Genomic DNA, 27182 nt, shown 5'->3' on the forward strand with positions numbered 1-27182 from the left:
TTACACATAATAAAAATGAAAGCATTATGAATATCAATAGTGATAGATATTTCAAAGTGTTACTAACATATTACATCAAAGTTCATAGTTCATATATGATACATCAATAATAACATACAAGGACATATCCTTGCTATTTGGGGGGGCCTCCAAGTTATTTGGATCGATGGAAATGAATCCCAAGGCCAAATAGCGGCGCTAAACTAACCCAATTTAGCGAAATTAGCGCGCTATTAGCTGCTAATAGCGGGAACAAACATTTAGCGTTAAAATCTCCATACCTTAGCAGTCCTCTTCCAAAAACGCTAAATAGCGCTATAGCGCGCTATTTAGAACCGAGACTGCTGCTCGACCCGGCAGCCATGGCTGGTGTAGTAAGGAGCAGTGAATCGATGGATCGTCTGAGAGGAGATCTCGTGCATGGGACACCGGTTCGTTATAGACAGTTAGGAGCATTGACAGTAGTAACATATTCATTAGTTATCAGTAGCAGACAGCAGCAGTACAAATTTAAGTACAGTCACTGGAGTATATGCCATAGCACGGTGAGCTAGTACATTTGTCTAGTTATTAACCTACATATGAATGGAATGGGTCCAAAACAAAAACAATCTATGGCGCTCATGATTGGAGCTGCAGCACGCAGTACGTACTACAAACACTACCCTGCTTGATGCTTCCTTGCTGTGTGTTTTTCAGGAGCCGCAGAATGGAGGGATGGTCACGGAACAAAAGAATGGAAGGTGACCATGGATGGAACGGAACGGACACCACAGCGACAGCCCCTGTCCTGCCTGCCCTACATGACTGTGGCTACCACACCGGTGTACGTGTTCGGCATTGGTTGGATGGATGTAACTGCGTGACCGTGGCGCGCGCACGGCGAGCTAGCTAGGCTAGGCATGCGCTCCGGCGCGCTTCATCCGCGCGACGGGGACGAAGGGCGCGGCGAAGTAGGGCTCCACGCCGGTCCACGGCGGGTGGTGCGCCGCGCTGGGCCTGGGCGGCGCCCCCGGGAGGCCCTGGCCCGACAGCGCCGCCACGCAGAGCTCCGCGAGGCGCCACGCCGCGCGCCGCAGCCACCGACGGAGCCTGAGCCCGCGCCCGTAGCGGCGCCCTTCGCCGCCGCCGCCGCCGCCGAGCCGGACGACGTGGACCTTCTTCCGGCGGCCGTGGCGGGGCAGGCGGAACGAGTGCGCGGTGGCGCGCCGCGGCACGACGATGACGCACGGAGGCGGAGCTTCCCCCATTGTTGTCGAGATCGTCTTCTTTCTCGGCACCTTTGCCCGCCTAGCTAGCTAGCTAGCTCCTTCTCGCTGCTCGCTCCGCCGCGGCGCGCCGGCGCCTCCTCTGTTCTCTCTCACTCGCTGGTGGTGGCCTCGTGGCCGCTGCTGTTTCCTTCTCTCTCTCTCCTCTGTTGCGTTGCGCTCTCGTGCTCGTGCTCCTCTGCCGTGCGCGTATATAAAGGGAGGACCGGCGGAGGGACACGGTCGGGATGGGCCAGGCCAGGGTTCATCAGTGTACGCGTATTTTTTTAAAAAAGTACAGTATATTATAAGATTAAAAAGTTGATGAATCAATGAAATGAAAAGCAGGGAGCCACCAAAAAAAGAGAGAGGAGAAGACGGGCAATGCACTCAAGTTTGCTAGGACTAAACAAGGTAGCTGGAAAATGCTGGAGCGCAGCAGCATATATAATTTTAGGCCTTGTTTAGTTCTAAAAAATTTTGCAAAATTTTTTAGATTCCCCGTCACATCGAATCTTTAGACGCATGTATGGAGTATTAAATATAAATAAAAATAAAAACTAATTGCACAGTTTGGTCGAAATTGACGAGACGAATCTTTTGAGCCTAGTTAGTCCATGATTGGACAATTTTTGTCAAATACAAATAAAAGTGCTACAGTGTCGATTTTGCAAAATTTTTTGAAACTAAACAAGGCCTTACTACTTTTTAGTTTCTGATTGGTGATGACTTGGAGAGCATCGTTCATAAACAAATGGAGGGTCAGAGGGTTCATACTGCCGGTGACAGGAAAATGAGGTGCCTACCAGAGTACCAGCCGCCAGGGGTTCCTATGGAATGTATTCCAGGTTCGCTGAATGTGTTCTGACAAAATCGGAAAAAGGTCATTTTGTTCAAAAAAGGAAATGAAAAACTGGAAAAGAACTTGACCTTATTTGCTAAATTCGTCAGTCATCAATAATGTTTCTCTTCTAACAAATCTGTGAACAGTTATGTTTTTTTAACCAGACGAACAAGGCCACTCAGAGGATCGTCACTGTGTCGGCTGATAAAAAATCTAGTGTTTTTTTGTTATTATTACCAGATGAAATGAAACCAGGTGGGTGGCAGGACAATTGTTCTAAGGGCCTGTTTAGATTGGGGATGAAAATTTTTTGGGTGTCACATCGAATGTGTCGGAAGGATGTCGTGAGGGGTTTTTAGAAACTAATAAAAAACAAATTATATAGCTCGTCAGGAAACTGCAAGACAAATTTATTAAGCATAATTAATCTGTGATTAGCATATGTGGGTTACTGTAGCACTTAAGGCTAATCATGGAATAACTAGGCTTAAAAGATTCGTCTCGCGATTCTCAACTAAACTGTGTAATTAGTTTATTTTTTTATCTATATTTAATGTTTTATGTATGTGTTCAAAGATTAGATGGGATGGATGAAAATTTTTTAGGTAGGGAACTAAACAGGGCCTAATACATTCTCGTGCCCTGAGACTTGCAGTACACCTCTGAAAACGTACAGAGCAGCTACTACCGCTGCTACTAGCATGGCCTGGGGTAGTTCAAACACGTTTATCAGGATAGGTTGCGCTCACGGTTGGTGACGATTGACGAAAGAAGAGCGAGGAGAAAGAAAGGAAAAAAATGGGCTGCAAGAATTAAATGGAAAAGGGAATTCCAGACGAGGACCATGTGTTTGTGTACGTACCGGCCAGGCCAGTGACCTTTTCTTTCCCGTTTCTTTTATTTAATTTGTGGTACAGTCACATCTCAGTGCTCCATTTTATTATTTTATACGGATCAACATGAACCAGCAGCAGGCACATGCATGCTGGTCTCTTTAATCTTAATTTGTATACTCTCTTTCGGAGAAAAATTAGGTCACATTTGGGAGCCTCTGTGCTTATTACTTCCCATGCCATGTACGACACGCTACTAGCTAGTAGTATATCTCCCGTAGACAGTCATTCCATTGGAAAGCCTTCTTTAGTTCTTAAAAAATTTTGCAAAATTTTTCAGATTTTTCGTCACATCGAATCTTTAGGCACATGCATGAAACATTAAATATAGATGAAAATAAAAACTAATTACACAGTTCACCTGTAATTTGCAAAATCTACACTGTAGTATTTTCGTTTGTATTTGACAAATATTGTCCAAACATGGACTAACTAAGCTTGAAAGATTTGTCTCGCAAATTACAGACAAATTGTATAATTAGTTATATTTTAATCTATATTTAATGCTTCATGCATAAGCCGCAAAATTAGATGTGATGGGAAATCTGAAAATTTTACAAAGTTTTTTGGGAACTAAATAAGGCCTCAACGAAAAAAAATTCATGCCTTGTAATCACACGCCTCTTGATTTGTATTTGCATGTGTCCATCATCCAGGAAGATGAAACCAGATAGATGGTTTCTGCGGCTGATGCAGATTTATTATGAGAGAAAAATATTATTGAAATAGCTGCTGATTCTGGCTGATAAGCTCTGGTAGGTCACTTGTTGGTTGCACATAGGAACAATAAAAACTATGGTTCATCCCCCCATAATGTCAGTTAGGGACGGCTTGTGATAATGCCATCATCAGGGTTCACTGTGTTCAGGGAGGCACGCGAGATGTTCCTGATTCCTGAATCCCCCCGTCTCCTGCATCGCGTTTTTCTGCAAACGCGTGAATGCAGTCGTATAGCATACACATACAGTACACATGCTAATGGGAGCCGTTACACTGATCCCATTAGCAAACTCGCGGCGAAAAGTAGAGGCTCCAGTGCATGGAACCGCCTCCGATCTGCTCGTCCAGGTTCCTCTTCAGAGTTGAGAGATGTTGAATGGAGACCTTGTTCGAGACCGTTTCCGCGTCCACACGGATTATTTGTTCTTATTAAAAACCTTCCTGGTTTTGCATGCATGCTTTTGGAATGGCACGCCCTGCTTTTTTCAAAAGCGAAATGCACCGACAAAATAGACGTTCCTCAACGCGGAAGAACGATATATTTCGAGATGAACCATCCACCTGCAACTGTGTTTGCATATACTTATACATACATGGAGTAGTAGTATATACATACAGGTGTATATCAACTTTGGGATGGATCGGCAGGTGAAACAAGACTGGTAATTGTAGCCTTGCACAGGCATTAGTAGCAGATAAAAATCTTGGTGGACAAACCTCAAAAAGTAAGAAAACATAAGTAAATCTCTACAACTAAAAATTATGGAGAGGACCTGTCTACCACACCTATAGTGAAGCCACAACTCCCATCGCTTTTACTGTGCCATGATAGGCTATCCCATCAACCCAGGCCTCACTCACTCATGCATGCAAATTTGTTTTAGCAAAATAAAAAAAGTCATAACTCTTAAACCGAAGATATAAATTAAATTCCGATTACACCATTAAATTTCTTATAACAAATCCTTCAAAACAAGATCACACATGAATATATTTAGATAAAATTTTATTAACGAATATTTATCTCTATAACTAAAAAATTATGGAGATGACCCGTCCACAACTTCCATCACTTTGGTGGTCTTTTTACTGCATGATGACACGCTATTCCATCAACCTAAGCCCCACCCACCTATACATGCAAAATTGTTTTAGCGAATTAAAAAAAGTAATAACTCCTAAACCAGAAATATAAATTAAACTCCGATTGCACCGTTAAATTTTTTATAACAAATCCTTCAAAACAAGATCACACATGGATATATTTAGATAAAATTTTATTAATGAATATTTATCTTATAAAGATAAAATATTTTCTTTTATTAAGTAGAGACAATATTCTAGGTTCAATAGACAATGTTCGGTCTTTGTAAAAAAAAGTTATCGATTTAGAAGAATAGTATTTTGGTTTTAGGTTTATGAAACTGATATTACAATATACATAAAAATACATAAATACATGACATAGATAAAAATAATAATAAAATCTAGAGTAAAAAGCATAAGAAAAAAATAAAAACACAAAATAGAGAAAAATTTCAAATAATGTCAAAGGGTTACTTTTCAAATATCATAAATATATTTATAAAATATTAACATCACTAAATATATCATAGAATATCATTAAATATATTATAGAACATCACATCTATTATAGATTACATGTATACTAAGTGAACACCATAAGAAATATCATAAAACATCACATGTATACTACGTAAACATGACATAACACAACATAGAACACTAAATATATACTACATCAATATCACATATATATAGAAAATAAAAATAAAAATAAAATTACAAAAAAGAAAAATATAAAAATAAACATGATTAACAAATGATAAAAAATGCATAGAGCAAATAAAATAAATAAATAATTTAAATAAGGATAAAAAGAAGATTAAAAAGAAATAAAATATAAAATAAGAATGAAGAAACATAGAAAACCTAAAAAGAAAAAAGAAAAACAAATAGAAACAAGGAAAAACAATAAAAATAAAACCAAAAGAAAAGAAAAATAAAAGGTAAAATTAAAAGAAGAAAAGAATAAGGAAAGGACAGAAAATAAAATAAAATCAAAAAACGAAAACTGAAAAGAAATGAAAAAGGAAGAGTATGGACAGAAAAAATAAAATAACAATGAAGAAACATAAAGTATGTGGAATTTTACCCGTAACAACGTACGGACATTAACCTAGTAGAAGCAGAAATGTGTACACAGGGTGCTCAAAAAATACTGCTGCCACACCCAGGGTCAATATGCAAAGGGACAAGGGAGTAATACCTGGCTATGAAGTCAGGACGACTCTGGCCCTTAGCAGCTAAGTTCCCGAAACATAGGATACGTGGTACGGGAACGTGGTACGCGGTACGATATTCTCATAAACTATGGAACGTAGGGGGTATATAGCTTCGTCTCGTTCCTTTAAGTTGCGGAACGCGTTCCACTTTCTAAAGGAACGTGTTTGGGACGTAGTGGTTGGCTCAGGTAGTTTTACGTGTTGTTTTGAACCAAATGAGTTCGATTCCTAGCGTGATATAATTTACTATTGTATTTTTGTTTCATTTAGGGCCGTCCAACTCCAACCTTAAGGCTCATTACAGGTCTAGGCCAATGAGTCAATCACCATCTAAATTTTTCGCCGACCGCTCACGAACGGGCACGGCGCAGTATGCACACACACCACGAAGTTCTATAGTCACTTGGGACTGACGTTCCTATGATTGCTCCTATATATGATTCGGGTTCCACCGCATTTGAGAACGATGTTCCATAATGTTCCCGTTCCACGTTTCGGGACGAAGTTTCCGGAACGGGGAACGTGCCCATGTTCCCGTACCCCGGCGGCTAAGCTCTGGCCTGCAGCAGGATAACGCTGAAAGCGAGGAGTAACACCTTGGAGATGAGATGATTGAGCTACGGCCATATGGCGTGTAACAATCGTGTATCACCAGCCATCGTTTTTCTCCCGTTTTGACGGCCGGCCGGCCCAAATAAAAGTTGGCTGGTATGGTTGCCGCCGAAACGAAAGCGATTTGGCTGATAAGCCATGATAGAAAAGTATTTTTTGATGATTGTTATGAGAGAAAAACACCGTTGATAAGTCGTTGATAAGTGAACATGAGCAGAAATAAAAAAATTCATTGCATCGAGCTCTGAGAAGAAGTCCATGCATCGTAACCATGACGAGCCAGTTCTTTGCTTTCGCTGAAGACAAAAGGGCGTTGTCTGTTGTCTCCATCAGCCACGAATATCATGGACCAAAAGCAAAAGGGACCCCCAGGGCAATCGTTAGGCGTACAGTTGGTGACTCGGCGTCAGTCGTCACATAGGTAGAAACAAGGAACATTATGGATCATACCAATCACGTCCGCTATCAACATTGGAGGCTTGTGAACGGCAATCAGTGGGGACTTCCTTAACAAGTTCCTGCATCACTAGGAATACCATGGAGTCGTCCAATGATGTGATTTCTAAGAGGTGTTGTGCGTCTGTATCCAGATTCCAGGTTCGACGCCAAGGGAGCAGTAGTAACCGGGCAACAGAAAAAAAAAATGCGCGTCAGCGTCACCCCCCACACCCCCAGGCCCCAGCCAGAGGCAGGCAGGCGGCGGTGGTGTTTACCCTTGGCCGTTCGTGCCGTCTTCACGCGTCTGTTGCTTTGGCGAGACGTTCCGAGGGATGGCACTGGCAGGCAGCTCAGGAGTCACACTACTCAGGCTTTGTTTAGATCTTTCAAAAACCAAAAATTTTTCAAGATTTCTCGTCGCATCGGATCTTATGGCACATGCATGAAACACTAAATATAAACAAATAATTACACAGTTTAACTGTAAATTGCGAGATGAATCATTTAAGCCCAGTTACTCTATAATTAGATAACGTTTGTCAACTAAAAACGAAAGTACTACAGTCCCAAAAACTAAAAAATTTTCGAAACTAAACAAGACCCCACACTAGTCAGCACTCAGCGGAAACTAACAGACGGCTACAGCAGGACAGTGCTAGCTAGCAGCGAGCGACATTTGGATGATAAGATCGTGCTTATATACCGGCATATCATCATGTAATCTACTCCTAATCTCGTGTTGTTCAGCATGCCCGGCCCAACTTAATGGGCTGGGTTTTGTTCTCTCTTTTCTTGGTTGTGGGCTGTGGCAGGTGGCGGGCCAGGCCGCACGGGAGGCTAGCTGGAGCCTGGGCCTGGCGGTGGCAGCTGGCACCTGGCAGGTCCCGCCTCTCCTGCGGGCGGCGTCTTCCGATCAGTTTCAGACGCGCGGACACTGGCACATTGCGCGGGCGGGTGCGGCAGATGCGGTCGGGTCGGTGCAGCTGGCACCGGCAAATGGCAATGGCGGGGAGGGTCCGCCACCGGATTTTGAGTCCTGCGCGCGGGGAGGCGAAGCGGTGGGTGACTGGGTGGCCCAGGCGTTTTCCAGCCTTGCTGGCCGGCGAGAATTTTTTCTATTTTTAGCCCAAATTCAACACATATTTCAAATTTAATTTGGTTTCAAAAATATTTTCAAAACTAGTCCGTTTGACCCCACCACCATGCATGGCGGGGCAAATGAACAGTACCTCGCCATGCATGGCGGCGGGGTCAAGATGCCACCAGGCCTAACGCCTCCAGAGGCTTGCTGATGTGGCAGGGTACGTGGCAAAGTGTACCCCGCCACCTATCATGACGGGTTAGGCAACTCCACCGCCCATCATGGCGGGGTATTATTCATTTGCATAGAGTATCATTCAGTTTGTTAAGTATCGTTCAATTGCAGGAACCAGTAGAAAAAAAAATAATCATAGTTCACAAGAAGAACTAGGCAACTTTCATATGCTTTCAGCTACATGAACTAGCAGCGTGGAGCAGCAGCCGCAGCCCGCAGGCAATGTACGGCCGTGTTTAGTTCCAAAATTTTATTGAAACGATCACTGTACCGCTTTCGTTTGTATATGACAAATATTGTCTAATTATAAACTAATTAAACTTAAAATATTTGTCTTACAAATAACAGATAAACTGTACAATTAATTTTTATTTTTATCTATATTTAATACTTTATATATGTGTAAAGATTTAATATAATAAAAAATCTTGAAAAATTTCAAAGGAACTCGACAAGCCGTAAACCAGCAGCAGTAGCCAGTAGCCGCCCAGCTGCAGCAGCAGGCAATGCCCAGCTGCCAGGCGATGGCAGGCCTTGTTTTAGTTCCCAAAAGATTTTACGAAATTTTTCAGATTTTCCGTTATATCGAATTTTTAAATGTATGCATAAAGTATTAAATATAGATGAAAATAAAAATTAATTATAAAGTTTGATCAAAATTGACGAGATAAATATTTTGAGCCTAGTATGATTGGACAATATTTATCAAATACAAACGAAAATACTACAGTATCCAAAATTTTTTAGAACTAAACAAGACCATAGTCTCTAGCACAAAACCACCGGTGGAGTAGCCAAAGTCCCATCACGATAGGTGGGAAATCATGTCCACCCTAAAACTCAAACATTTTCAAGATTCTACGTTACATCAAATCTTTAGACGCATACATGAAGTGTTAAACATAGACGAAAATAAAAACTAATTGCACAGTTTGGTCGAAATTTACGAGGCGAATATTTTAAGCCTAATTAGTCTATAGTTGAACAATAATTACCACAAACAAACGAAAGTGCTACAATATCGCAAAATTTTTTCGTAATGGAACTAAACACGGCCAACAAGAAGATGAGATCTCTACTGACACACAGACGGCACCAATAGCAGCAGCAGCAACGGCTTTTGGTGGGCCTGAACATGCCCCGCCATGATGGGGCGGGTTATGACTAACCCGCCATGATCCATGGCGGGGTACACGTCAGCCGCTCTTGGTGCTGCATGCCACGTGGCAGCTATATCCCGTCGCTATACATGGCGGGGTACAGTTTATTTGTCCCTCTATACATGATGGCGGTGCCAAACGGCCTAGTTTTAAAAATATTTTTAAACCCGGATCAAATTTAAAATATGTTTTGAATTTGGACTAAAAATAAAAAAAAATCGCTGGCGACTGGCGGTGGCGGTGGATTGCTGGTGTCCGTGTCCCTGACTCCTGCTGCACGGTCTAGCAAAGTCAAAAAAAAATCAGGCCTTAAGTTTATAAAATTTGGTACGGTAGTATTTTTATATGTATTTGGTAATTATTGTTTAACTATAAACTAAGGCTTTGTTTAGATGAAAAAAGTTTTTGAATTTTGACACTGTAGCACTTTCGTTTTTATTTGACAAACATTGTCCAATCATAGAGTAACTAGACTTAAAAGATTCGTTTCGCAATTTACAGGTAAACTGTGTAATTAGTTATTATTTTTATTTATATTTAATGCTTCGTGCATGTGCCACAAGATTCGATGTGATGGGGAATCTTGTAAAGTTTTGGGTTTTTGGGTGCATCTAAACAAGGCCTAACTAAGCTCAAAAAATTCGTGATAAACTATATAATTAGTTATTTTTTTATCTATATTTAATGTTTTATATATATGTGCAAAATCTTGTAAATTTTTAGAATTTTAAAAGTATCTAAACCAGGTCTCGGATAGTCAAGCTTGGCACGAGTGATGGTGACTGGTGAGTCACGTGGTGGTTTGGACGTTTGCCGGGCAGCAGCAAGTCACCGATCTCCATCTCCTACTGTAGGCCTTGTTTAGTTCCCAAAAAATTTCAAGATTCTCCATCACATCGAATCTTGCGGCGAATGCATGAAGCATTAAATATACATGAAAACAAAAACTATTTGCACAGTTCATCTGTAAACCGCGAGATGAATCTTTTGAGCCTAGTTACTCTATAATTGGACAATGTTTGTCAAATAAAAACGAAAGTGCTACAGTGCCGTTTTTCAAAGGTTTTTGCAAACTGAACAAGGCCGTAATTAATCCGAGTTTGCACAATAGTGACCGATGAAACGAAGCAGAGCATTACTGGTCCGCCCACGAAATTCCTATGCACGCACAGAATGTCGGACTGTAGAAAAGTCAAAATGTTTTATGATCTGAAACAGGAGAATAGATGACAACATAACCATGAAAGTGTCGGGACTTCAGGAGGACCTTCCACGTCACCGGGAAAGGGGCCTCCACCCTCCTGTACATCCCTGAGGAGTCCCGCAATGGGTTCTTCTATGGTGGTCGCCTTTGCCATCGCCGTCACTGCTACTGCAGCTCCAGTCGCCACCGACGAGGCTCCAATCAAAATACATCTAAATAAAATAAATCCGCTTATCCGCAGCACGACTCTCCCCTCCTCCACCTCCACCTCGCCTACCTCGCGTCGCCTCCTAGTTCCATGCTCCTTCGACCCGCATCCACCGCAGCTCGCCTTCACCTCCACCTCTACTTTGCAGTCATTCATCCTGCCGGTCCAGACAACTCTTTATCCTGTGTTGGCGCGACGACTTTGTATCCACCTAATACCTGACTTGGAGTTTCATCCTCTACCTCCGGCAACGGCAACATACTTACCCTTCTTTTTTTTGTGAACATAAATTTTATTAAAACTCAAACAGTATCTTTACAAGCAAGCGACACGACAAACTCAGGAAAAGAAGAAAAAAAGACATGACTACTACTCGACCTAATAGCATAATGAGCAAGTTGATGTGCGGTGTTATTTTGAGCTCGACTAATCTTCAAAACTTCAACCCGGCAAAGATCCTCCATCCCTACAGTAGCTTCTTGAATGGTAGACCAAATCAAGGAACGATCTTGTACAGGATTCCTCAGCTTCCCTACCACCACAGCACAATCGGTTTCCAGAATCATGGGGACCTCCGGCCAGCGTGCTGCAAGGATAATCCCTTCACGACACGCCACAACTTCAGCCTCCACTGCATCCCGGCAATGGCGAAGCAATCACCAGGCTGACAGTTTAATCCCACCACCATGGTCCCTGATGATCACACCTATTGCAGCTACACTAGAATCGGGTAAGAAAGCCCCATCCACGTTAATCTTCATCCATCCTGGGTCTGGCGGAACCCACTTCTTCTCTAGCCTGGCAACCCTCTCCAGCTAAGATCTCCCAATCAAGGCACAACGCTTACCCTTGTCTTTAGCATGGAAACTGTTTAATTGACACTGCATGAGAGAATCCATGTAACAAGTAAGAAACATCACAGAACTGTCAATCGAGAGTCTTTTGCCTGCCCGCAGAACACTGTTGAGCACACTCCAAACACGCCATAGAAGCATCAAAAGATTTCCAATGACCTCCACTGGGAACCGGCTCACAAGGGCCAGCAGCCACTGAGGCCCAGTATATTGTAGATCCTCCTCAGCCGGAAGTACCCAATGCATTCTCATGGCCTGACGAAGAGCAACAGCATGTGGGCAGCGTACACACGCATGGAAACAGTCCTCACGAGCATGTCCGCACAACTCGCAGGTTTCATATTGTGCCAGATGTCTGTAGTACTTATTAGCTTGAGTGGGGATACTATTATTGGCGACCTTCCATGCAAACACCTTGACTTTCTCTGGTACATTAGTAGACCACAGGTTTTTCCATACCTTTCTACCATCAGGAGGAGTAGAGCTGGTGCCGATGTTCCCTTCATCGTGTTCAATCCTCATGGCTAGTCTATAAGCACTTTTAACAGAAAACATACCCGATGTCTCAAAGTTCCAAGCTACATAATCTGGACAGGGATTGCTGGGTATTTTTATTTTGAATATCTCCTCGACATCACAGGCATAAAAATATCTTCTTACAAGTGTCTCATCCTAGGACTTAGTTTGAGCATCAAGCAAATGAGACCCGGCGCAGTCGGCAATGCCGAACGCTGCCAACTGGCTTCATGCCATGAGCTCTGGGCAACCAGTTATCACGCCAAATGTGAATACTTTGTCCATCTCCCACTCTATAGACCACACCTTGCTTTAGTAGTGTCAACCCAAACTCAACTCCGCGCCATGATGGGGAGGCATCTCCAGCAGCAACTGTGTCCAGCAAATTGCCATTGGGAAAATATTTGGCTTTTAGAACTCTAGCACACAGGCTCTCAGGAAAGAACACCAATCTTCATGCTTGTCTTGCTAGTAAGGCTTGGTTAACCAATCTGAGGTCTCTGAAGCCCATACCCCAAACCCTTTTGGCATAATCATCTTCTCCCATGGAACCCATTGAACCTTCCTGTGGACATTGTCAGAACCCCACCAGTAAGCCCGTATATGTCGCATCAACTCATCACACAATGTTAGTGGGAGCTTGAAAACACTCATCACATAATTAGGCAGGGCTTGTGCAACTGACTTAATGAGGATTTCCTTACCAGCCGTAGATAACTCCTTTTCCTTCCAGGCACACATTCTCTTCTGGAACCTCTCCTCAAGTGGTTGGAAGACTCCTCTTTTCATTTTTCCATTAGGCATTGGTAGCCCCAGATACTTGGCTTCAAAGTCAATTCTCTGAACCCCAAGTTGTTGTCTCACCTGATTACTGACCGTAGGATCACATTCCCCACTCATAAACAAAGAACATTTAGAAGGATTAAGCTGCTGCCCAGTGCATTTCTCAAATACGCCAAGAATATGCTTGATCGCCGTTGCCTGGCGCTGATTAGCCCGAAAGAAGAGCAGTCTGTCATCAAGGGGACCCCATGTCGCCCTTACTATTTAATATAGTAGCGGATATGCTGGCTATACTCATTGCTAGAGCAAAAGCAGCAGGGCAGGTAGAGGGGGTCATTCCAAATTTAATACAGGAAGGGTTATCCATCCTTCAGTATGCGGATGACACAGTTATCTTTATGAGTCATGATTTTCAAAAGGCAGTAAACATGAAATTGTTGCTGTGCACTTTTGAGCAATTGTCTGGCCTAAAGATAAACTTTCACAAAAGTGAAATTTTCTGCTTTGGCAAGGCAAAAGAACATGAAGAGTTTTATTCGCAATTGTTTGGCTGTGCAGTTGGAAAGTATCCCTTTCGTTACCTTGGACTGCCTATGAACTCTAGAAAACTCAATAATAAGGACTGGAAGGAGATTGAGAATATAATTGAAAAGAGGTTGAGTGGTTGGAAAGGGAAAATGCTTACAGTAGGGGGACGTTTAGTTTTAATAAATTCGGTGCTGACTAGTTTACCGATGTTTATGATGTCTTTTTTGAACTACCAAGAGCTGTTCTTGAAAAAATAGACTGCTTTAGGTCCCGTTTCTTCTGGCAAAATGACCAACATAAAAAGAAATATAGATTGGCTAAATGGGAGGTTTTATGCCAACCTAGAGACCAAGGTGGAATAGGCATATACAATTTGGATATTCAGAACAAGTGTTTGCTGAGCAAGTGGCTCTTTAAATTGCTCAATGAAGATGGCATGTGGCAGGAACTGTTGAGAAATAAATACATCAAGGACAAGACTTTAGGGAGTTGTGTTAAAAAATCAACGGATTCACATTTTTGGAAAAGCTTAATGAACATTAAAGATTTGTTTATGGAATTTGGCTCGTTTAAGATCAATGATGGAAGTCAAACCAGGTTCTGGGTTGACACTTGGTTAGGTAATAAGCCGCTTAAAGACAAATTCCCTTCCTTATTTAACATTGTTAGAAGGAAACATGACTCTGTAGCACAAGTGCTTAGTTCAATCCCATTGAATATTTCTTTTAGAAGGAATTTAGTGGGGGCGAATTTAAGTGCGTGGAATAGGATCGTTGCTTCTATACATGATTTAAATTTAACGGAACATAGGGATGAGTTCATCTGGGGCTTATCTGCATCTGGAATTTTTACGGTCAAATCCATGTATGCTGCGTTAATTAACAATGGGGTTAGGGTGTCAAAAGATATTTGGCAAATTAAAGTACCGATGAAAATTAAAATATTTCTTTGGTACCTGAAGAAAGGTGTAGTATTAACTAAGGATAACTTAGTGAAACGTAACTGGGATGGCGACAAACATTGTTGTTTTTGTCATGTTTCGGAGACCATTCAACACCTATTCTTCGGCTGCATTCATGCCAAGTTCTTATGGCGCGTTGTTCACTGTTTGTTTGGGTTGTCACCTCCAACTGGCGTGACTGACCTCTTTTTGCGCTGGTCGAAAATTGGAAATAAAATTTATAACTCTTTGTTATTAACGGCAGCTGCAGCGCTTTGCTGGACAATTTGGCTAACAAGAAACGAAGTGATTTTTGATAAATGTAGACCAAAATCTTTCTTGCAGGTACTCTTCAGAGGAACACACTGGCTTCGTGAGTGGGCAAATCTGCAGCGGCATGATGATCTTCGAGAGCAGCTGATCCATGTTGGAACTTACCTTGAGACATCAGCTCTGCATTTTTTTAGCGCCCGTGGATGGTTAGCTGCTAGATATATTGGTCATGTTTAGTTCAAAAAATGTTATTTCGTTTTGCTTGGTCGATTTGTTGGCTGTCAAGAACTCTTTGTAATTATTGGCCTGATTCTATCAGTTGATAGAAGAAGCCGGATATAAACTATCCTTTATCTAAAAAAGCAAATAAAAGGTGGGTGATACTAGGTGCACGTTTGCAGACCTTTAAGCCTTCAATCTGTCCTAGCCCCTCACAATGCCGCAACAGAGAAGAAAGTCCATCAGCAACTAAAAGGAATAAATATGGAAATAGCGGATCACCTTGTCGTAAACCACGTGTTGGGGAAAAGGAGTGCGAGGGCACCCCATTGAAGCGGACAGAGTAGCGAACAGTGGAAACACATGTCATGACCCACTGCACCCACTTGCTTTGAAAGCCTAGCTTCTCCAATAACCTTTTTAAGAAAACCCCAATCAACGCGATCATACGCCTTCGATAAATCCAATTTGTAAGCAAAGAAATCCTTCCCATATGGTCTCTGAATGGCATGTATACACTCAAAAGCAATTAATGCGTTATCCGTTATTAGTCGGCCCGGAACAAAAGCACTCTGTTCTTTGGATATGATCTGCTCCAAAAAAGGTCTTAGGCGATTAACCAGGCATTTGGAAATAATTTTGTAGATGACGTTGCAAAGACTTATTGGTCTGAAGTCTTTGAGCTCTACAGGATTTGGCCCTTTCGGGATGAGAACAATAGCTGTGTCATTAATTCCCCCAGGCAAATTCCCATCCTCAAAAAATCGCTGAACTGCTGCCACCACATCATCTCTCAGCACTTCCTAATGACGTTGGTAAAATCTTGCTGGAAATCCATCTGGACCAGGCGCTTTTAAGGGTCCCATCTGGAAAAGAGCATCCGAAATCTCTTCTGTAGAGAAATTCCTGCATAATGCCTCATTCATTTCATCAGTAATTTTCTGGTCCATGAGCTCAATAAGGACAGAGGGTCAACCTGGTCATCAGCAGAGTAAAGGTCTCTGGAAAAATTAACAGCATGGACTGCATTTCTTTGGGGTCATCACACCATTCTTCATTTTGCTTTTTTAGCTTCGTGATTCTATGTTTTCGGGCTCTCCACATTGCCTGACGGTGGAAGTATTTAGTGTTCCGGTCCCCCTCTCGGAGCCAGGCAATGCGGGAGCGCTGTAGCCACATCATCTCTTCTCGATACAGAAGCTCATCCATGTGATCAGTTAGTTGCTAAATATCTGCTCTGCCTGAAAGTGTATCTGCCCGTACCGCCTCTAGCTTGACTCTTAGTTCTTCCAGCTCTTTAGTCACCGCACCAAAATTTTTCTTACTCCATGAACGCAGCGCTCGTTGAACATGCACAAGTGCTTTAGCAATACCACCTAGGCCTTCTCTATTCGGGGCCGTGCACCAGGCTTCTTTGACTTCCATGGCCAGAGATTCCAATCGCTCCCACATAATGTCATACCGAAATATTCTTGGCTTATGACGCTCCCAGCTTTCCTTCTTAATTTCCAGCAACAAAGGGCAGTGATCTGATCTGGAAGACACCAGATGGTGCAAAGTTGCCTCACCAAACATGTCCCGCCAACTAGAGTCAGCTACTGCCGTGTCAAGCCTCACTTTCACATTAGCTCTTCCCTCTCTACCATTGTCATATGTAAATGGCAGACCCACAAAGCCAAGATCCATCAATCCACAATCATTCAGCACATCTCTAAATGCAGCCATTTGCCTCTCCTGTCTCTGACATGCTGAAAAATGTTCATAGCCCCACATAGCCTCATTAAAATCACCGATAAGGAGCCAAGGCTCACTTGATGCCCCCCCCCCCCCCCCCCAAGACGACGCATAAGCTCCCACATAAGATGGCGATCTTGGCAACATACTTACCCTTCGGTCGCTTGGCGCACGCTTCCTCACCGGTTCCGTCGCCCCACCTTCAACCGACGCTTGGCGCGGTCTTCCATCTGGATGTATGCGCCATCGACGCCTCTATGGCTCCTCGCCGGTGAATCTGTCGTCGTCAACGTCTCTTTATCCGGTCGTTGGACCTCGTTGTAATTCAGTCTTTCTTGGAGGAACTTTCTCTAAAATAGCTGCTTAATATATAATATATGTAGTTGTAAAAAAAACGCATGGTCACAGTCACACACAAGTAGGCTGGCCCGGTCCTGATCTTAGACTTGGCCCATGGCCTCAGGATCAATTTTAGGGGTCCTGAGTTGATCCATTTCACCAAAAGACTGATCGTTTTGGTCTAATGGGTAATATAAGTCGATCTAAATATTTTTCTGTTATTATAAGGCATTACTTAGGAGAGCTTCTACGTGAACTAAGTATGCTAGAGATATTGCACTAGTAGACTAGGGGCGACATGGCTGGGATGAGCTTGAGTAGCAGCGCCCCCTATTTGAGAGTTTCAAGGGTTTTGTTCACCTTTTCAGCGAGGTTGGTTTTTTTTTTCCTATAGTGTGCATCGACCCGCATTGAGATTTTATTCAGTTGATGGTCAATGATACTATGCAGTGAATTTACGCTGACAAAGTTGAGATAACATCTTTTTTATTTATTTAGCAAAAATAAATAAATGAATAAATAAATAAGATAAAACCATTATCATTGTGGCAAAACCACCATCCAAAATTGCTTAGAGGTTATTTGACCAGATTTGAAAAGTTCAGGAAGTAGAAAATCTAGTTTTATAGTTTGAAGATGAAGTAGTCAATTCTATATAGTTTGAGGATACAACCTCGCCCAACAAAACTATTGCAACTCACGCGCCCAACCACCCATTTCTCCGAGCATCAATCATCATACATCGTTATGTAATCAAAAGGTCTCGAGGCTACAATAAAAAGCTAGAAGTTGTTATCACCAGTCTTCAACTTTTGTGAATCTTCCGACCACTTTGCATCTGCGACCAGCATTTTCGCTGCAACGAATAGTAGTTCCATCTACCACAGTTCACAAGTCAAGAAAGAACAAAAGTTATGCTCACGGCCTCACGGCTCCCAGCTACATAAAACTGCATTCCGCAGAGAGACATGATGATGGATTCAAGTTTCCTTTAGCAGGTGATTGCCTAGTCCCAAAGGTTCAGTGGGATGGGAAGAGCTCACCGGCAATTCCTCTTTGCGATCGCTGAACATGTCAACACACCCTTGTTAACTGCCCAAGACTCTGCTTGCCAGAAATATTTGACGATGTCCCACAATGCTACCGTTCGACTTTCCCTGGCCACAGATGAACAGTAGGGTTAGGCATGAGAATCCTTTAGGTTAGGCATCTTGTACCAAAGCTATATTAGAGTAGAGGTTGCAACAAAAGCCCACGGCTCTGGCTAATGCTTGCTCAACTGTTCGGCAACAACATGGCCTATTAACCAAGTCAGAATATCGAGGGTATGCAGCTTGGCACATAGAAAAATTTCCAGAACTGGTGTGCCTGTAGTGGTTGGGTTTACAGAAAGAGAATAATTGCCACTTACCTTTTTTGCAAAATCTCAATAATAGTCTGCTAATCACCAGTGAAGGACGAGAACATTGGAACTAACTCTCAGAAAGGAAGCCTTTAAAGACCACCAGAAAACACCAGTGGCAGAACACGGCCAATCCTTTTCAACACAAATAATATTCGCATCTAGAATAGGTGGTGCACTTTTTTCTTGCAAAGTGCCTCAGAAATCAAGGATCCAAAGATTCAGCACATCCAGCCAGGATCATTGATTGCATAAAAGGGACCGTCAAGAGATGTCAGTCTTTAGGGGGGAAAAAAGGATATGGTGTCCAAACAACAATAAGCCAAAATTTTGCTCTAAACACACTAAATTAACTAGTCGAATGGCAAAAACAAAAACAAAAATAAACTAAGTCTAGGTTCCGTAAAATTTCATAATTCAAAGTGCTTGCAGACTTAAATTCTAATAATAGTTGCACTTAAAGGGGCAGATCAAAAAGAGACAAACTCTCATGAAATGCACAAAATACAGGGATGCAATGGGCACCTACCATATGACATGCTAACAATATGCCAAGCCTCCATTTAGTTGTTGGTAAAGCTATTCTTCACCTGTTTCATGTGGCACCTCGGTATTTTTCCTTGAAAATAGGTTAACAGCTTGATCAGACACACTTTGACAAATTGGATAGGATAGCAAAATCAGGTGGACTTTTCGCAATACCTTTCCTCCAATGTCGTCTTTTCTTTCAGCTCACCACACAATATATAACTGCTTCCATGCTAATCCACATGTTTGCTGCATATGTAATGCTTTATATTGCCAATTATGATGACATATGTTCAATTGCTGAACAGAACATTTTTATGGATTCATGCGCAATATGAAAGCTTATTAGTTAAACAGAAAAAAAGAAGTTATTGATCATAGCATGTAGAGAGTGTGTCCAGAGCCAAGACACTGTAGGTACCTTTCCATGCGCATGGATTACACAAGGCTAACTTCATTAAGACAAAAGTATATGTAATATAAGAAACAGTGCCAGTGACAAATGCTCATTGTTCTGCTAAAATTATTATCATTTAAAAATGCCATGTGCTCCATATCTAGATGTTACAAGCAGCTTGAGATGAAAAGAATAAAAAATGGTTGCAACCTCAAACGAAATCAGTTAGAATGTGCATAAGAAGCACTCACAGAAGAGATAGATCCAAATGAGCAAGGAGAAACTTCTGAGCAAGGCCACCAGACAGATAATGCTTTATGAAAGTTAGACAACATTATTAGACCAGAACAGTTTTTCTGCAGTTACTTTATGCAGGGCTTTTGTCCAACTTGCAAGAAAAGGTTCTTGCAGTGACTTTCCATTGTAGACTCTTGAACCACACCAACCTACTGAACTCTCCTTGTTGCTTCTTAGCTTGGGAGACTGTCTTGTTTGAAACAATCATCCATTGCTCCAATATAAGTACTCGCCGCTGGCCACAGAATTTGCTACAGGCAAGGTAGACAAACAGAAACAGGGGTTCAGATACAAGTATTCTCTCTCTCTCTCTCTCTCTCTCTCTCTCTCTCTCTCTCTCTCTCCCAGCATCAAGCAAAATGAACAAGAGCATTCCTGTAGTCAGCAAGATTTTTTGCTCAGGCACTCCAACAATGCTGATGATAAGGAGGAGACCAATTGTAGTGAACGGTGGTGGTTTTGTTGTTACTGACCTCAGTCATAACATTGTTTTTGTCGTGGATGGTTGTGGAATACTTGGATCCAAGGGAGAGCTTATGGTCAAAGATGGTGAAGGAGAACCAATATTATCCATCTCTAAAAAGGTAACAGATCATAACTGCATAATAGTAACCCTTGGACAAAGGTTGCATGATTTCTTGATTTTCCATAATTTTGAGTGTTTCACACTTTCACTAATCGATAGGTCCAGAACTGTAGCTCTATTAAATTGATCTAATTCCTATGAGCTTTTTTACATTATTTCATACTTTTTTGGACAGGCTAGCTCTTAAATTTTGTGGAGATGTGGGAATTCTTTTCTGTTTCAGCTCCCATTTATGATAATGAGACTAGCTCTTAGAGAACAAAATAACAAGAAGGATGCAGAACTTCTTTTTCTTGAGAAATGGCAGAAAGATAACTTGTGAAAAACACATATAACATATTTGCCATACAATGACTTCATTTCCTTTTTTTTTGTGCTCACCATATTAATACCACTACAGGGAGGAATTGTCCAGGCGCTAAGCACAAGGAACAAATGGAATGGATACTCCATGGATTACCAAGGAAAAAACACATTGGTTTTTAGCCTAACTGATCCGAAATCATGCACAGCGCAAGGTGCTCCGATTAGAATTCATATTGAACCCAAGAGGAATTGTAAAAATTGGGATTTCGAAATTGGTGGATCTTTTGCAGATAGAGACTGTACAATAGTTGATTGCACCAGAAAAATAGTAGCCCAGGTATGCAGTGCCTTTATAATCCTCTACACCTCTGCATTTGTAGTACATTATCTTAGCAGATTCCTTTTGTTGTCACTAATTAAAGGAATACACAAGCTGATCCAGGTCATGATTAACAGGAGTTATTCCATGAGGGCAGAAAATAAAAAAGTCTATTTGTACATGTCTATAGACATGGTGCATTTTTTGGCTAAGAAAATGCATAACCATCTCTAGAGATAGCGCTGCCCTGTTATGTACATGTGTATGCAAGCACTTATATGAAAGTGTAGAAGTTTACAGGCAGCATTACATTTATGCCACCAGCATTTGAGTGTCAGAGGGATTGAGATCTAAGACATAGTATCTGTTCTGCAGATGGGTATGAAAGAGCTGATAGGAGGCAAGGACTTCTACCATGTGGAAGTGCAGTCAGGATATGACCAAGCTTTCATCATTGGGGTGATGGCAATTCTTGACAACATACATGGAGAATCCACCAGATGCTGATAGCATGTATTAGAGAATTTGCTCTTGTTTATAAGAGTAGAAAAATGTTCAATAGCACTGATCTTGCAACCTACTTTCATCTTCAAGTAAGAAACAGACACATGCTAGCACCATCATAATGACTGTATGACCCACATGGAATAACATTCAGAGGACAGCTGATGATATGAGCCTAACTTTCGCTGCCACTTACTTATCTTTTTAATAAACAGAGAGATGTGACTAACTGACTAAATGTACAGCAGCATAGAGCATCCCTATTCCAGTGTTACATACCTGGTACTTAATATAATTCAATACACAAGAATTGCAATTTTCATGAATTGTGAACAAAGTAACTAAATGTGTACATTGTACCACAGTCACCAGAAATCTGGATCGACTATTCGACTGGGCCATGGATCATGGGTGTCTAAAAAGTCCAATGAAGTGATATCTCTTAAGCAGCAAAAACAGAGAAAGGATGGGAAATGTCTTGACTAATTGAAATCATGAAGAATGTTACTGCCTTAAATTGGACTTCATTTGAACAACTTAAAATTAATTTTAATTCTGAGACCAACTTAAATCCTCCCAAAAAGATGAAAAGTGTGATATTGGAGGCCTAGTAGACAAGCAAATGTGCAACTTTCATAAAGAAATAGAAGTCTTTCCTTGACTTAATGATTCCAGTTCCTAGGACAGTTCGCTAAGCTCCTCAATAGACAGTAGATTATGTTTGGAAAACTAGAAACCGGATACTCAGCACCTTAAAGGAAGGTTTAAAATTGCAATGGGAAAACTGTATAGTCAAGCTTGTGTAGACATAAGCTAGCAAAAATTGTATAGTCAGGCTTGTGTAGATATGAAGAATGCACAACAATGTGCATACTGCATACTCTTTCCTACAAGAAAAAAATCTATATGGGAATGAACAATACAAGAGAAGAAAGAATACAGATGAAGTACCTCTGCTAGAGAGTAAACTACTTCTATCCAATTCTTCAAGCATCGAGGCTTCTAAAGAAAGAATACAACTGAAGTACCACTGCTAGAGAGTAAATTTACTTCCATTCAATTCTTCAAACAATTAGTTCTCGTCTGCTAATTTAATCTTATCCAGTTAACAATCTCCCAAATGTAGCTGCTCTTGAATCTTGGCAAAAGGCCAAAGCGACTGACAGACCATATGCTTGGATATAATGTTTACAGGAGCGTGTCCAACATTCATGTGTGCAAGTTTTGTAGCACCACCACAGCAAAGCACTATGGACACTTGTTTGATTCTTCATGGGACTCAGCAAATCACTTCACTGGATGTGCAGTGCACCAAATAGATTACCTTTGTCATTCTTACACGGCATAAACTTGGTTTGACTACTTTTTGATAGTTAGGTAGCCTTGGTGCAACCAATATCTCAATATTCACACCTGAGTTTCTTTAGATGAATGTCCTATAGAAAACAAAAAAAAAGTTAAGATAGAAGCACAAGTCCTTCCAATCTTCGGTAGCGTTTTATTAAATAAACCTGGAGTGGGGAAATGAGGGATTTACATAACGAGGTATGTTAACAAACTAAGGACTTATGCCAGTTAGGTCTTTAAGTTAGAAATGATCACATTATGACCAATGTAGTAAAATCTTGCCCATAATTTGTGCATATCCAATCAGGCTATTAGACCCAGCATTTCTCTCAGACTAAACATGTTATTGTTACCATATTTGTGATGTACTGAAATGTAGGTAGGGTATTAAGCATGCTGTCAAGCTATTAAATCTAACCAGAGCATTGATTAGGTAATTTTGAGTTAGATTGGAGATAGAGATAGTTCAAAAAATGTACAATCTAGTATAGGTGTCACACAGGAGGCAACTGATAAAAAAAGAAGAAGAAAACTCACCATGCTTTGTTGTTCTCATCTAGAGAAGTCCCAGTTCTATGCTGCAATAAGCATCTGAGACAGCTCAGGTGCTCTTCCCTACATTCTTTATTTTAGCACAATTCAACTATACAGCAACTGAAATATCTAGTCTTTGGCTCGGGTGAGAAGGAACTTTCTGACTAGCTGAAGCATGCCCTGAAGCAATAAGCATTATTTGATCTACCTCATTAGGCATCCCAGCCTTCAAAACACAACTAATAAAAGAATTAACTGTAATCTTGTCAGGGCGACACCCAGTTTCCACCATTTTGTGGAAAAGGGTGATTGCCTCTGGTATCCTACCCTTCATACAGTGCCCAATTATTAGAATAGTATATGTATACTTGTCAGGATGACACCCTTTCTCTTCCATGTCTGTTACAATCAAGTTTGCTTCTTCCACCTGTCCTCCCTTGCACAGTATATCAATGACCGGGTTATATATAAATGTCTGTGGAGCAATGTCTGCTCGCATATTCAATTCCCTTAGAAAACCAAGAGCTTCTGCTGATCTGTTCTGCTTACAAAGTGAGTGTATTATGATGGAGAAAGTGTATACATTTGGTTGAATATGATGCTGACCCATCTCCTTCCAAATCCTCATGGCATCATCAAGCTGTCCACACCGACAATATCCATCAATCAAAGAACTAAATGTCACAACATCGGGAGGGCAGCGACGGAGAATCAGCTGCCGATACATTCTCACTGCAGATTCCATGTCCAAAGCCTTTCCATATCCATTAATAAGCACATTGTATGTGACCGTGTTGGGTCTTGTTCCAGATTCAAGCATGTCATTATATACTGACAACGCATCCTCCATCCTGCCAGCCTTACAATAACCTGATATTACTGAGGTGTATGTCACAACATTGGGCATGCAAACACCATCCCTCTGGAGCCTCCTCAATAAATCATGGCCCCTGTTCACCTGCTTCGCCCTACATAGCCCATCAACAAGAATATTGTGTGTGATGGTATCAGGAGAACACCCAAACTCAGTCATCCTTTCAACTAACTCAAGTGCCTTCTGGAAATTCCCCACCCGACACACCCCCTTAATGACAACATTAAAACTCCAGCCATCGGGAGAATACAGCCCATCCTGAATCCAGCTCTCAAACAAAGCAACAGCATCCTGTGCACGGCCACGGGCAATTAACAAGTTCAAGAGGTTGTTATATGCATACGGCTCAATGCGGCGACCAAACTGGGAGGCCTTTGTGAGCAAAGTCACCGCAGCATCAAGAAGGCCAGCATTGGTGCAGGAGCCGGCCACAAACGAGAAGAACACTGCATCGGGTAAGTACCCCGACTGATCCGTCATTTGGTCGAACAGCTTGAGTGCGTCCCTGTGGCGACCGGACCGGCAAAGCAACGTGATAACGTGGCTGTAGGACTGCTCAGAAGGGGGTACAGAGAGCGGCGGGGAGTGCAGGGCGGAGAATATGCGGAGGGCAGACCCGGCGCACGGCGCGAGACGGACTGCGGCCGCGGCAGCAAGCGGGGAGGGAGCGAGGCCGTGGAAGGCCGGGAGGCAGTGCGGACGAAGGAGGGCCGCTGACGCGAGCGCCTTGGCGATCCAGAGCTCGGCGGCGTGCGGCGCTGCCGGGGCCGGGTGTTGTGGCGGCGGGTGGGGCTCGGGGCTGATGGCGTAGTGGAGGAGGCGGAGTAGGGGGTGGTGAGGAGGTAGGCGGAGGCGGAGGAGGAGGAGAGTATCGTGGCGGAGGAACATCGGGGAATGCGTAGGAAGGGGTGTCGGAGCGTGTGCGTGGAGGAGGCGGCGGCGGCGGCGGCGGCGGTCATGGACTCAGGATGCGGGGAGGCAGCATGGACGTCACAGTGATGCGCATCGGAGGACGGAGGGAGATGGACTGAGGCCTGGTTCAGTTTGAGAAATTTTTTGAATTTCGCTACCATAGCATTTTCATTTATTTGTGTCAAATATTGTCCAATCATAGACTAACTAGAGTCAAAACATCCGTCTCACGATTTACAGGTAAACTGTATAATTAGTTTTATTTTCGTCTATATTTAATGTTTCATGTATGTGCCACAAGATTCGATGTAACGGAAAATTTTGAAAAATTTTGAGACCGGAAACCGCGGGTTTTCTCATGGGGAGGTTTTTCTTTTGAAAAGGACAACTCGACAATCGAAACAAGGCCGTGTTTAGTTACGAAATATTTTGCAAAATCACTATAAGTGTTTTGTTGGTATGTGATAAATATTGTTCAATCATAGACTAACTAGGCTCAAAATATTCGTCTCGTATATTTCGACCAAACTGTGCAATTAATTTTTATTTTTATCTCTTCCTCCATCATCCCATACTCTCTGTCCTCCCGCATCTCTCCCAACTCTGATCTGAGGAGCAACAAGACCAACCTGAGAAGCAGCCGAGCAGGGAGCCTAGCTGCGTGCCTACATCGCCACCAGCCCGGCCGCTTGCATGCGCGCCGCCGCAAACTGCCACCGGACAACCATGCGCACGCATGTGACTCATCACTCATCTCCCAGGTATTGGTGTATTGCCCGCCCGCACACAAACTACATCAGGGCTGCACACGGGCAAGCGCCGAGCCCATATAGAGGCAGCCGAGGGTCTGACGACGATGTGGATGGGCCGCTGCCTGAATGGTGATCGTACGTGAACTAGAGCGAGTTCGTCGCGCGTAGAAGTCGGCGAAGAACGGCGGCGGCAAGCACGCATAGCGGTGGCGCGGGTGAGCACATTGGCTGTCAGCGAGCATGGTGGTGGCGCCAACACCGGCGAGTGTGCGACCTTGAGCGAGCGCGCATAGGGGTCGACACACGAGCGCGGTGGCCGTAGGCGAGCGGGAGGGCAGCGGCGCCGCCGGCGAGCGTGCACAAGAGCGGCGCGGGCAAGCGCGGTGGCCATTGTGAGCATGCACAACAGCAGCGTGGCCGAGCCCGATGGCCATCGGCGAGCTCGCGGCCAGTGAAACCAGAGTGCACCCTGCTCGAGCGAGCATGCAGCGGCAGCTGGGCAGCCGTCACGGGCCGATAGAAACGTCTAGTTTCTTCCCAACGCTAAAATCGTGGTTTCTACATGCCTTGGTTCTAGGGACGACGTCGTTTCCTCAGTAGGAAACGGTTTCCTCAGTTTTTCATCTCTTTCCTCATTAATTAGGCTGCCACATCAACTTTTTGCTTAGCTGGCAAGTCATTTAATAAAGATAGAAATCATCATTAATTCTCCATTAGGAGTGCTCTAAGTAACCCATATCCTCTTACGTGACAACAATCAAATATGAGAAGTGACTAGCATACTTTCAAGTAGATAGCCATCTCTAGCTGCCCATCTCAGCCATGTCTTTGTATAACTTGATGTCTCAACTAAACTATTATTAATCTTTAGTGACCCTACTATTAAATCAGGCTGCACTCTTCTTGGTTTAGCCAACTTAGGGCACTCACAATGCAAGACTCTATCACTGAGTCCAAGACACTTAATTACATATTATTTATGGTATTTTGCTGATGTGGCAGCTTATTTATTGAAGAAAGAGGTAGAAAAAATAAGACTCCAAATCTTATTTAGACTCCAAGTCTACATTGTTCGAGGTAATAAATAACTTTAGACTCTATGATAGAGTCTGCATTGTGAGTGCCCTTAGTAGCCTTTTCATCTTATCTTGTCCGGCCTATGGGAAGCGCCTTGAAATATTGAGTTTTTGGTCGCTTTTTTATGGCCTTGTTGCTCCGATCCTTCGTCCTATGATACTTACGGCCTTTCATCATCAAAAAGATAGATCCATAGTGGTGTGGCACCAACTAA

At 42.6% G+C, this 27182-nt stretch overlaps 3 protein-coding genes across 5 annotated transcripts; 1 reads left to right on the plus strand and 2 right to left on the minus strand.

Annotated features, from left to right (window-relative positions):
- LOC8075869 lies at window positions 456-1446 on the minus strand. Its single transcript, XM_002447869.2, has one exon. It carries the CDS (start codon window positions 1248-1250, stop codon window positions 897-899), a length of 354 nt encoding a protein of 117 aa, XP_002447914.1. The 5' UTR covers window positions 1251-1446; the 3' UTR covers window positions 456-896.
- LOC8079389 (pentatricopeptide repeat-containing protein At2g06000) lies at window positions 17755-25281 on the minus strand. 2 transcript variants are annotated; one of them, XM_021462418.1, is made up of 6 exons: window positions 23357-25281; window positions 22424-22908; window positions 19238-20008; window positions 19065-19154; window positions 18177-18290; window positions 17755-18011 (listed from the first exon to the last, which is right to left on the minus strand). In XM_021462418.1, exon 1 carries the CDS (start codon window positions 25113-25115, stop codon window positions 23463-23465), a length of 1653 nt encoding a protein of 550 aa, XP_021318093.1. In that variant the 5' UTR covers window positions 25116-25281; the 3' UTR covers window positions 17755-18011; window positions 18177-18290; window positions 19065-19154; window positions 19238-20008; window positions 22424-22908; window positions 23357-23462. The 2 variants fall into 2 exon arrangements, with proteins under 2 accessions (XP_021318093.1, XP_002447917.1); XM_002447872.2 differs by having other exon boundaries at window positions 17755-18290.
- Window positions 20011-22091, plus strand: LOC8080365 (protein LURP-one-related 6). Of its 2 annotated transcripts, XM_002446505.2 has the most exons (3): window positions 20011-20341; window positions 20744-20986; window positions 21344-22091. In XM_002446505.2, the coding sequence occupies exons 1-3, from the start codon at window positions 20117-20119 to the stop codon at window positions 21473-21475; spliced, it is 600 nt and encodes a 199-aa protein (XP_002446550.1). In that variant the 5' UTR covers window positions 20011-20116; the 3' UTR covers window positions 21476-22091. The 2 variants fall into 2 exon arrangements, with proteins under 2 accessions (XP_002446550.1, XP_021318094.1); XM_021462419.1 differs by lacking the exon at window positions 21344-22091 and having other exon boundaries at window positions 20019-20341; window positions 20744-21342.

This window comes from Sorghum bicolor, chromosome 6 (genome assembly GCF_000003195.3).
Source record: "Sorghum bicolor cultivar BTx623 chromosome 6, Sorghum_bicolor_NCBIv3, whole genome shotgun sequence".
NCBI classification, from domain to species: Eukaryota; Viridiplantae; Streptophyta; class Magnoliopsida; order Poales; family Poaceae; genus Sorghum; species Sorghum bicolor.